Consider the following 11,078-nt stretch of genomic DNA (forward strand, 5'->3'; position numbering starts at 1 on the left):
AAATTAATTTTAGTCTCAAAGAATAATATATAATCTAACCACTGATCTATATAAATGACTGGATTGCGCATAGAACGCTTGACGTAACTGCGTGAGGTGACGCCAGCACAAAGTTCGATCCGCCATCTTGGTATACCCAACCGGCAGAGAGCGTCATTGACTTCCATTCAAAATCATGATCAAAATTTACCCGCTTTACAGCGTATCAGTTACACAAGGTTAATTTTTAGGATATGTGTACGTTAATTATTTGATAATTCTGGTGTTATTTGCAATGTTTATCTTTTAATCGGGCAGGATAATGGATTTATAAAAAACCGTTAAGGTGAGTGTGTCTGTTGCATTTGTTAATGACACGGGTATAAATAAAGTTTTGTTTGACATTCAGCTACACTGTGACGGTCAGCGTTATTTCTCTAAATAAGTTTAGGTAACTTGTAAGTTTAGATAACATAATTACAAAACTAGCAAATTATTGCATGCACATACGGTACAAAGCATGATTATTTATTTAGATTTCAGAATGAGCACGTTTATTGTCATTAATACTAAATATGCTGCGGTCTGTCTGCTGATCTGATACTGTAATAAAGATGAATGTATAATAACTGTTCAAAACGCAAAATGTACAACTTTCAGTAAGTAACTATTTACATGCTTTGGACGTTTGTGTTGTAATAATGTACAGGGTAACTTCACATATAAAAACGAAGACGAGTAAAGTGATGTTTTATCATTAAAATCTGATAACGTCCATTGATTTAATAGAACGTTTGGGTATACCAACATGGCGGCGCGGTGGCTTCACAAGTGTGACGTCATGCGCAATCCAGTCATTTATATAGATCAGTGAATCTAACCTATTTTTACAGTCTACAACTCTAACCCATGATTAACAACATGAGGATTAAAATAGATTTGACAACTTTACTTATTAAACAGATTTTAGAAAAATGTGGCTTGCTGGCTTTAAAAAGCATGAACTAATTTTGAACTTTTGTTTTATGTTATTTATAAAATAAATAAATACCATTTATCCTGTGATCACTGTTGAATATTTTTTAATGAAAAGTGTGAGTATGTGAAATTGTATGCAAAATTGTATGTATGCAAGCATTGTTTTTAGTAAATTTCAATAATGTTGTGTTTGTTAACATCAGTTAATGGCTAAAATAACACAAACTAACAATAAAGACTCAACCATTTAATATTTGTCATTTTTCAGCATTTACGGATTTATTTTTAAAATCAAAAGTTTTAACTGTAAACTTTAGTTAATGCAAAGGTACTCGCCCCAACTAAGGCCACATCCACATGAAGCCAGAGCTTTCCCTACGCTGTAAAAAAAAATCTGTAGAAATTACTGTATTACTGGCAACTAGCTGCCAGTAACTTACTGTAGATTTTACATTTGTGTTATTTACTGGCAACAGTTTGTTCAAAGTTAAATGACATGAAAAATTCTAAGTCTTTATCTTCTACAGTAGGTAACTGGCAACCAGCTGCATAATTACAGCAAATTTTTCTTCTTAATTTTATTTAAAGGAACAGTATGTAAGAAATGTATATCAATGAATCATAAAATGGCCCTGATATGTCACTAGACATTAAGAAATAATTTTCATTTCAAATACTTATATTACTGACAACAGTGGTCTGGCCAGGATATTGTCATTTAAAAAGTGGAGTTGCAGCCCTCAACTGATGTTTATGTTGTCATTTTGTGTATTGGCCATCAGTTGTGAAATTGCAGTACCAGTTTTAGCCACAAGTTTTGTGACTGCAATACCAGTTTTGGCCACAATCCTACATACTGTTCCTTTAAGTTTTATTTATACAGTATAGCGCTTTTCACAATTGTTTGACTGTTCCAAATCAGTGAGCTGACTGGCACAAAAATCTGAACAAAACTGAACAAAAATCTGTACTCAACTTAAAAACTTTGCATTTTATTTACATTAGACACATAGAACTTTCAACTTTATCAAAACATGATCATATAAAAACTTTGCTTAAACACAGTTTAAATGTATTATGTCTTTTTAAAAAAGGAATCCAGTGTGGCAGTGGCTCCCTGAGCTTTGGCTCTTTTGGCCACAGGTCCGCTTTGAATCTTTGGTCTGCTCTTTCCACGTGATGTCTGAGGTGTTCTGGCTGTAATGTGGCCATCACCGGAGGTTGAGGAAGATGCAGAGAGTGATTTCTGCAAGTCCAGAGCAAAATGGTAGTCTGTGTGCTCGGGTACGTCCCAGACCAACACCTTCTGTCCACAACGCTCACATGTGTGAAGGTCCTCGCTGGATACAGTGGTGTCTGCACTGCATGATGGGTAATTTAACGGATCAGAGAGAGAGACACTAGTTTCACTGCGGAAGCTTTGTTCAGTTGTCTCAACCTGACCAGAGTCTGTCCTATTTTTAGTCGATATTAAACTCTTGTCATTAGAGAGAGAGTGTGTGACCTCAAGACTTTTCTCCAAGCTCTTTTTTTGGAAGAAGGATGAGATACCAGTAATGGATCCTCCTGTGCTTTTTTTAGGAGTAGCTGTGGATATGTTCTCCACAGGCGTGGGTGACAAAAATGTAGGTTCTTCTGTACAAGTTTCCTCCACTTGGCTTTTTTTCTTTTTAGCAGCTTTGTTAAACAGAGACTGGATGGCCCCTGGGACTTTGGGGGCTGGCTGTGTTTTGGCCACAATAGGGATCTGTGTGGAGGCCAGAAGTGATTGTGATGAAGGTGCATCACTGCACAGAAAGCTTGTTATAGCTCCTGATGAGACTGATGGTGCATCACTAAACTTACTCGCTGACAGATGAAGACAAGTCAAGGCAGGTGACCTATGAAATTAGTCATACATAAGCAAAAAATGGATGAGTTAAATAAGCAATGTGAAAATAAAATGATCTTATATTATAAAGTCAATAATATTTCGCATGCAAGCATTACCCACCATGCTTCCTGGTGATTTCCTGCCGTATTAAGACTCTTGATGATGGCTAAGCTATCCACAGTGATTTTTGCAGCATCATATCTTGCTAGGGCACAGCAGCGAGAAAAACTGTTGGGTCTCTTATCTCCAGCTATCCGGACGCCCACAGTCAGCTGTTTGGCCACTCTTCCATTCTACAGAGTAAACATAACAGTACAATACATAACAACATATATCTTCTAATACATGGCCCTGTCCCAAACGATGCTGCTACCCTCAGGACCTTAAAGTGTGCGTATAAATACAAAAAACGTACGTAATTATTACTGAATGAGACCCAATGTTTTATAAGGTATGTTTGTAAAAATATCCTAATATAACTTTCCTGCAAAGGCCTGGTCCTGGATTAATACAATCCCTGTCTGTAAAACTCCCCCTTAGAGTCTGGACTACCAGGTTAATAAAACAGCACTTATATAGTTGTAATCAAAGTAAGTATTAAGCTCACCATTTCTCTGTCTTTGTTCAGTCTTTCCTCTAATTCAAGGGCCAACTGATGAAGCCAATGTTGCACCTAAACAGCAAATTAGAAAGACGTAACGTGAGCGAGTGAGTATTAATGTTGCGAAAGGAAAGACGTATTGATACCAATCCCCGATTCTTTGTATACCTGTTCTTTTGTAGCCAAACATGTTTTTCCAGGAAAGTTCTTACTGCAGCCAATGGATTTGGGGAGCTGTCGAGGTTTCACAGGCTCGAATTCTATTCCTCTGCACAAGTCATACAGCCACGGCCTGATGAACAAAGATTATATAAAACAAGGAGAACACTGACACCTAACCAGTGAATTTCCCAGCTGAGCATGATCACTGGATAAAAGTTTTCATAAATTATCGTATAGCAATTGCATTCAGAAAATCATATTTATAAAGATGCAAGAGATAAAAGTAAACTATACAACGATCAGCAATAACAAATGACTTTTTAACAAGTTCAGCTACAGTAGCAGTTGAATTGGACCACACGGGCCAGCCTTCGATTCCCACGTGCAATACATCAACTACACTTGTCCTCAAAGTTGATGTGTTAGCAGCAGGAAAAATTAGCAACTTTGACAAGGGCCAAACTGTGATGACTGGGTCAGAGCATCTCCAAAACAGCAGCTCTTGTGGGGTGTTCCCAGTCTGCAGTAGTCAAAACCTATCAAAAGTGCTCCAAGAAAAGAAAAGTGTCTTTGGAAATCTTGTAATTTTGGTTCTCACCCGGTCTTTTCTCCAAAAAGCTGTTCCAGTTGGACTTTGGTGAACTGAGTGAGCTCTCCCATGTTTTCTACCCCCAGTGTCTCTGTAATGGATGTCCCCAGCTTTCCTCCTAGATTTCGGCTAAGGAAAACATCATACAGTTGTGTTAAATATTTTTGAATCACGTGGAATCACATCATTGTTCAAAAGATCTACTTACATTTTACCAATGGGAAGCGAGCTGAAAAGTTCGGGTACAGATCCTAGTGGCAAAACCGTTTGGCGATTGGGCTTATTTAAACCACATGCGAGTTTGGCCAACACCTATGAAAAAAAAAATGGCAATAAGCTTTCACATTCACTGTCCCCTGATCAGGGTTAGAACAAAAAAAGTTCTAGTTCAAAAGTCAAGAACCAGGGGCCGGATTCACAAAACATTCTTAAGAAAATTCTTCTTAACTGCCATTTTTAATCTTAAATGCCATTTTTTTCTTAAGAAAGTTCTTTTTTTATGTTCTCAAGAAAAAAAAACTTAAGAAGAATTTAAATTCTCAAAAAAGAAAGTCTTAAAATAACCTAGTAGTCTTAAATCTCAAAATGTTAAATGTTTTATAAATTAATTTGCTGTTTTGATTAGTGCTGTTCATTGATTTTAGTACGTTTTTTGACATTTGGATATAAAGTGTTTCAATACTGCAATATATGGTGTAAAAACGTCTGAGTGCTGCCCTCTTCAGGTTGAACGGTGGCTACTGCACTTGAATTTTCCTATTGGGTGTTGGGTCCAAAAAATGACTCGTGACGTAAGCAGGTTCAAGCTCACCACGCCCTTGTTACGATCTCACCACACACTTAGTTCGTCCCCTCTATCTCCGTTGGGATCTGCCCACTTTTCTTGCATTTTTACAATATTGCAGTGGGTGGAGTCAGGCTCTGACCAGGGGTTTAGTTACACTTTAATGAGGAATTTCATACACATATAATACTAAAATTTAATGGATTACTTCAGTTATATTTCATGTATAAACACCTAAGTATTAATATTAGCTAACATTTTACTTCCTTCTAACAGCTCTACTCAAAGATGCTGTGAGCAGGAGTTGAACCGGGAATCGATCTGTTGTGCGAATTAAGCACTCTGAAAGACCTGGCACACTTCACCCTCCACGTCCGTTTCTGTTGTACGGACGCATGTAAATAACATTTTCTATAGTCTTACACACATAATGCATTTCAGGAAGCTCCAGGGAATATGTTAACACCCTGTTATTTTGCAAGTTCTCCCACTTAGAAATCATGGAGGGGACTGAAATTGTCATCGTAGGTGCATGTCCACTGTGAGAGACATAATCAAAAAAAAATCAGAAATCCCAATAAATGATTTTTTTAATTATTTACTTGTATGATTCAGCTGCAAATAAGTATTTGAACACCTGTCTGTCAGCTAGAATTCTGAGCCTCAAAGACATTTTAGTCTGCCTTTAAAGGGGGGGTTTAATGGTATTTCAAGCATTCTGACTTATTAACACAGTTATAGAGTTGTTTCCTAATGCTAAACGTAGGCAAAGTGTCAAAAATGCAGTTGGGCGTGTTTCAGAGTATTTCTGTGCCGAATGCACTTCGCCAGGGTTCGTACAAGTTTCGGCTATTTTTTTTCGATTACGGTTCTAACTGACGTTTCAGGGGTTTTCGATACGTATCACTTCTTTATATGGGCTTCCGCCGGAAAACTTCCCCTGGAAAACCCCGCCCAGCCGTCAGTCAGCGGGTGACGCTAGAGCTTGCTAACAGCTTATCACGCCACTCAGCTTTGTTTAATTTCAAAAGTCAACAATAGCACAACAAGAAGTGTGTTTTTGGATGTAAGGAGAAGACATCCAGCCTTATGGAAACAATGGATATAGTTTATTATCCGGATTAGCAGCGGAGTTTTGCGTGTGTGTGTTTGATGCGGTGGATTTTCATGACGAGTTACACGCGGTAAGTAAGACTTCTGTCTTATGTTGGAAATAGGCGCGTGTATATTATATAAATGACACGAACATGTAGTGAATCATAAGTTAAAACAGTGTTGTATAGTGTTGCATGACTCGTACTCGCTCCTCCCGTGTTATAACTCCTCCTTCTTCATTTTTTCGTACGTTATCGGAAAGATTCGGTAAAGCTAATCTTTCTTTTATAAATCTGATTAAACTAAAGACTCTTCAGAGATATAAAGGATGTCATACTACTCCATAGGTACTCCAGATTAATATCAGAAATGCAGAAACAGCGTGTGTTACGTGAGCTTTAAAATGTCCACCTCCACTCCATTTATTATCCTAAATTAGATGCACCTGTTTGAGGTCCTTAGCTGCATAAAGACACCTGTCCACCCCATACAATCAGTAAGAATCCAACTACTAACATGGCCAAGACCAAAGAGCTGTCCAAAGACACTAGAGACAAAACTGTACACCTCCACAAGGGTGGAAAGGTCTACGGGGAAATTGCCAAGTAGCTTGGTGAAAAAAAGTCCACTGTCCATTAGAAAATGGAAGAAGCTAAACATGACTGTCAATCTCCCTCGGACTGGGGCTCCATGCAAGATCTCACCTCGTGAGGTCTCAATGATCCTAAGAAAGGTGAGAAATCAGCCCAGAACTACACGGGAGGAGCTGGTCAATGACCTGAAAAGAGCTGGGACCACTGTTTTCGCCGTATGGTAATACACTAAAACGTTATGGTTGGAAATCATGCATGGCATGGAAGGTTCCCCTGCTTAAACCAGCACATGTCCAGGCCCGTCTTAAGTTTGCCAATGACCATTTGGATGATACAGGAGTCATGTGAGACCAAAATATAAATTTTTGGTCAAAAATCCACTAAACGTGTTTGGAGGAAGAAGAATGATGAGCACCATCCCAAGAACACCCTCTCTACTGTGAAGCATGTATCAATGTTACCTCACATTGATAAGAGAATCAAACCAGCATGTCCTGAGACTTCTTTGGTTTAATGGGGATAAAAAACGAGGAGGGGTGGATTTTTTTTATCGTAGGGTGGTTGTTTTCACGCAGGGCCAACACACATTATGTCCAAACACCTTGTAAAAGTGGATAAAAGGTGCCCTTTAAATAATAAAGTTGAATACGAGTTCTGTTTTTATCAGCCAAACCTTATTGTGTGAGATTCCAGCAGAGCAGCGGAATCCAGTGTGCTCCTCCACTGCACTCCTCATCTCTTCCACTAAAATAGCCCCCACTGCCAAATTCAGCTCTGCGCAGTTAGCTTGGGGACAGGAGAGCAGAGGGTCCAGCCACTGCTTCAGTCCTCTGGCCCGCTGTTCATCTGTGCAAATACAAAGATTTTCAGGGTGAACATTTGCATGTCACATTTGACATCCTTTAATCTTCCAATAAATAGAATTATTTTCAAAATAAAGCTCACAAAAAAAAAAAACTAAAGCTCACTAAAAAAAGGTTTCAATACATTTACATTTAATAATTTATGAATGTACAAATAATGGAAAATTTAGCGTTTTGTCTGAAGAGCAAACATCAAGCACAGTATACAAACGTAGGTTTATAAGAATACAACTATAAAATGAATATTTGGGTTTCCTGATTATGACTGGTTAAGTTGTTGTAAATAACTCTACAAACATACAGCTGTGACCACATTAAACCAAGCTATGCTTCTAAAGAGACATTGCTTGAAGATGAAGAGTCCTTTTATTCATTTAGGTGTGTTGTTGTTTTGTGCACCTGCATGATTATTTGTGTGGTGATGTCGATTGCTGTGCTGATTGTTTTTCATTTTGTTTTTACTTATTGGTTGCAAAACATTTTACCAAAAAAAAAACTGCAGTTAAAAATTAGCCGACTGGCTAACACCGGCACATTTACAGTAATGTTGATTAATACGTGTTGTCCTTATAAATAAAGTAAATTTGTTATGTGATGATGAGTCACTTTTGTGTTAGTTTTATGAAATCTTGCCAGGTATGTAGAAAACCGTTTTATAAAAGCAATTGTACTGCTTACTGTATACCATTGTACAACTTTTGTACTACTAAAAAAGTCATGGCACTGCCATGTTTAAAAGACACAACTCAACCAAAACTCACCTCGTTTGACTAACGCTCGCATTCTGACAAGAAGGTTGAGAAAGTAATGACACACTGAAACATTCTTTGAATATTTACACGCCAATATTCTTAGAAGCACTATTCAATAGTATGTAACAAAAAATACATGGTACATGATTGAATATCAATGGTATTCTGATACAAACACTGTACTATTATACAAATACAGTATTCTTCTCAAAGGGATTAGCTGTTTAAACATACCTTTATCTAGCACTGCATGTGCCTCCTGGTCAGTGTTTTGTGGAAAGCCTTGTACGTAGGTGCTTTTCAGATGATGGGGTTTAATCTCCAAGGCAGTCATGTCCTTAAGCCTCTGCTGAACACTTGCAGTGAGGTCCATGTACGCCTCATCAATACTCGCTCTCTCAATGACAGCAAAGCGTGACATCACCTCGATCACCTCCACACTGGCCTCCCTATAACTGATAAACAAAAGTCCAGTCAAACCCCTAATAACAGTTCATTTTATTACAGATACAACTGCAATCCATAAAGCTTAAATGCATGAGTACTTGTAAAAAAAATGCTTACACTGTCTCAAAACTGGTTGCAAAATATAATTATTTGTGGTGCTTTTCCATTGCATAGAACCCCACAGGTTGGGTCAGCTTACATTTGGGGGGTTTTCCACTTGGTATGGTACTATATACTTTTTTAGTACCACCTCTCTAATAAGTGAGCTGAGCTGATACTAAAATGTGACGTGAAAACACTCTAGCATCTGCCTTAGTCTGAGGTATTGACTCTTGTTAATTACAATGTATCCTTTGTTAGAGAGTTAAGAGAGAAAGGGTCACGTACTGGGTAAGATCAGCCTTGCCATGTGACTCTCTGACCCGTGCGACTTGCAGATCAGGGCACAGCTTCTTGGCATCATCCGCCCACATGTTCCTGGTGACTCCATGTGCCCTGGCTTCATAACTCACTGCAATAATACTGACAACACAACACATTTTAAATGTACAATGCTTCTACTAAATACTGATTTCATTTATAGCAGCAATATCCACATCCAGACACGGTCACAAATGTTTTAGCAAAAAACGACAGGCTTTAATAATTTAGTGACTCTCTTAAAATAAAATAAAAATACGATGGCATTTCTCACCCCCCTCCTTTCCATGTTTTGTATTGAGCTACAACGCAGGGTTTATTCTTTAGTTCGGGATTAATTCGCTGCTCCACTTGCACATAAAAGCAATCCATGTCCACCAGCGCGACCACCCTCTCCTTTCCGAAATCCATAACCACAAAAAAACACCGCAATGAAGAAAACAACAGAGGTATGGGTATGGTATGGTTCTTCCGCGGGCTTCTTCTTCTTCTGTTGTTTAAATGGCGGGTGGCAAACCAACTGCAGGTGCATTTACCGCCACCTACTGGATTGGAGTTTGGAGCACTAGGGAAAAAATACTACTAATAATAATAATAACCAGTTTCGTGTTTCCTATTTTATATAAACTTTGATGAACTACCACATGTTGGCTGGGTGTTTCATACCTGTACTTTTAGAATTTCATTGATCATTTCCACATTAATTCCCTCTATTTTTCTTCCGCAGGCTGTAGGGAGAAAACTCGCTTCTACTGAAATCTAACTGTGTAGACTGACATCTGCAGGACTGTAAAACAATTGCTCTCTATCAGACAATATTACGAAACTGCAAATTCGGCGCCTGCATCTACAGTACCGCACACAGAGTCCCGCATTCTCAGACCCCTCGTTTATAGCTTTCTTTTACTGTCTATGGTTTTTAGATACAGCGCCCCTTGCTGTTCATAAGATCGTATGTAATATTACGGTCTCATTTTTTTTTTTAAGTTATCCAAATAAATATTTGCGTTCCCTGCTTAATACATGTGTAAAAAAAACTCGTCATTATAGCATGTTAACATTACAAAACCTGTTTTTTGATATTTTGAATGCGAAGCAAAACTCAAGTAAGAATAGACAAAACACCAATAATAAGCAATTCTGTACTTTATTTAACGATCACCTAAACATCATCTTGCTGTAAACAGGACTTAGCTAAGAATGCCATTGTCAAAATATTGTGTAATAATAAATAATATTTTTTTTTTTGCAAATGCAAATTACCGGTACAAGCATACCAAGGGTGATAAGTAGGGCCATGGAGGAAGACCTCCTCAGCCTCCTGCCAGGATCATGGCCTGCATCTACAAAAAGTCCAAGGTTAAAGGCTAACGTTACCTATAAAAATGTTTTCGGGGGAAAGAGGCGAAAAAACATACATTAACGGCTCATATTTTGTTACAAAATATCTTTAAAAATATTAAATAAACTATTCAAATGATGGTGTATATGAGCTATAAAGTAGTTTGATTAAAAAAGAAATTGAATGAGTATGATTCGCTAAATGAAATGTTTATCCTATCCAATTTAATAAGAGGTGCTGTCTCGAAAAACGAGGGGTCTGAGAATGCGGGACTGTAGATGTAGGCACCGAGTCTGCAGCTTCGTACTACTCGATCGGTTTTCGACTTTGTGCTGCGAATTGATCATAAAGAAGCTTTTGGATTTAGTAGGAGGTAGCCCAATAATACAATTTCTGTTTGATTCATAAAGTATAGATTGACTATTATGTGTAAGAGCTTGGTGGGTATTATTGGTATTAAAGGATACACGTGAATCTGGCACCTTTACCCTATACCAGTGGTTCTCAAACTTTTTCGGCGTGCGGCCCTCTCGTGTACAGTGCATCCCTACATGCCCCCCCCCAAAGAAAATGAATGTCAAATACATTCCAAAACTTCAT

The 11,078-nt window shown here is 38.1% G+C and overlaps 1 protein-coding gene across 1 annotated transcript; it reads right to left on the reverse strand.

Annotated features, from left to right (window-relative positions):
* Positions 1 to 1,928: 1,928 nt before the first annotated feature.
* On the reverse strand, positions 1,929 to 9,645 carry polh (polymerase (DNA directed), eta). Its single transcript, XM_065250585.1, has 10 exons — positions 9,411 to 9,645; positions 9,104 to 9,238; positions 8,504 to 8,724; positions 7,328 to 7,500; positions 4,391 to 4,494; positions 4,192 to 4,311; positions 3,600 to 3,723; positions 3,438 to 3,503; positions 2,951 to 3,123; positions 1,929 to 2,837 (listed from the first exon to the last, which is right to left on the reverse strand). The coding sequence occupies exons 1-10, from the start codon at positions 9,545 to 9,547 to the stop codon at positions 2,033 to 2,035; spliced, it is 2,058 nt and encodes a 685-aa protein (XP_065106657.1). The 5' UTR covers positions 9,548 to 9,645; the 3' UTR covers positions 1,929 to 2,032.
* Between the last annotated feature and the right edge of the window lie 1,433 nt (positions 9,646 to 11,078).

The sequence above is a fragment of the Paramisgurnus dabryanus genome, chromosome 20, assembly GCF_030506205.2.
Source record: "Paramisgurnus dabryanus chromosome 20, PD_genome_1.1, whole genome shotgun sequence".
Taxonomy (NCBI): Eukaryota; Metazoa; Chordata; class Actinopteri; order Cypriniformes; family Cobitidae; genus Paramisgurnus; species Paramisgurnus dabryanus.

Bases quoted from the DNA above. Each gene is read 5' to 3' on its own strand.
- polh (XM_065250585.1), bottom strand. From the start codon at position 9,547: ATGGATTTCGGAAAGGAGAGGGTGGTCGCGCTGGTGGACATGGATTGC. The intron at 4,312-4,390 runs GTAAGTAGATCT...TGTTTTCCTTAG, and splicing joins TCGCTTCCCATTGGTAAAAT to CCGAAATCTAGGAGGAAAGC. The intron at 3,504-3,599 runs GTATACAAAGAA...TTTGCTGTTTAG, and splicing joins GTTTGGCTACAAAAGAACAG to GTGCAACATTGGCTTCATCA.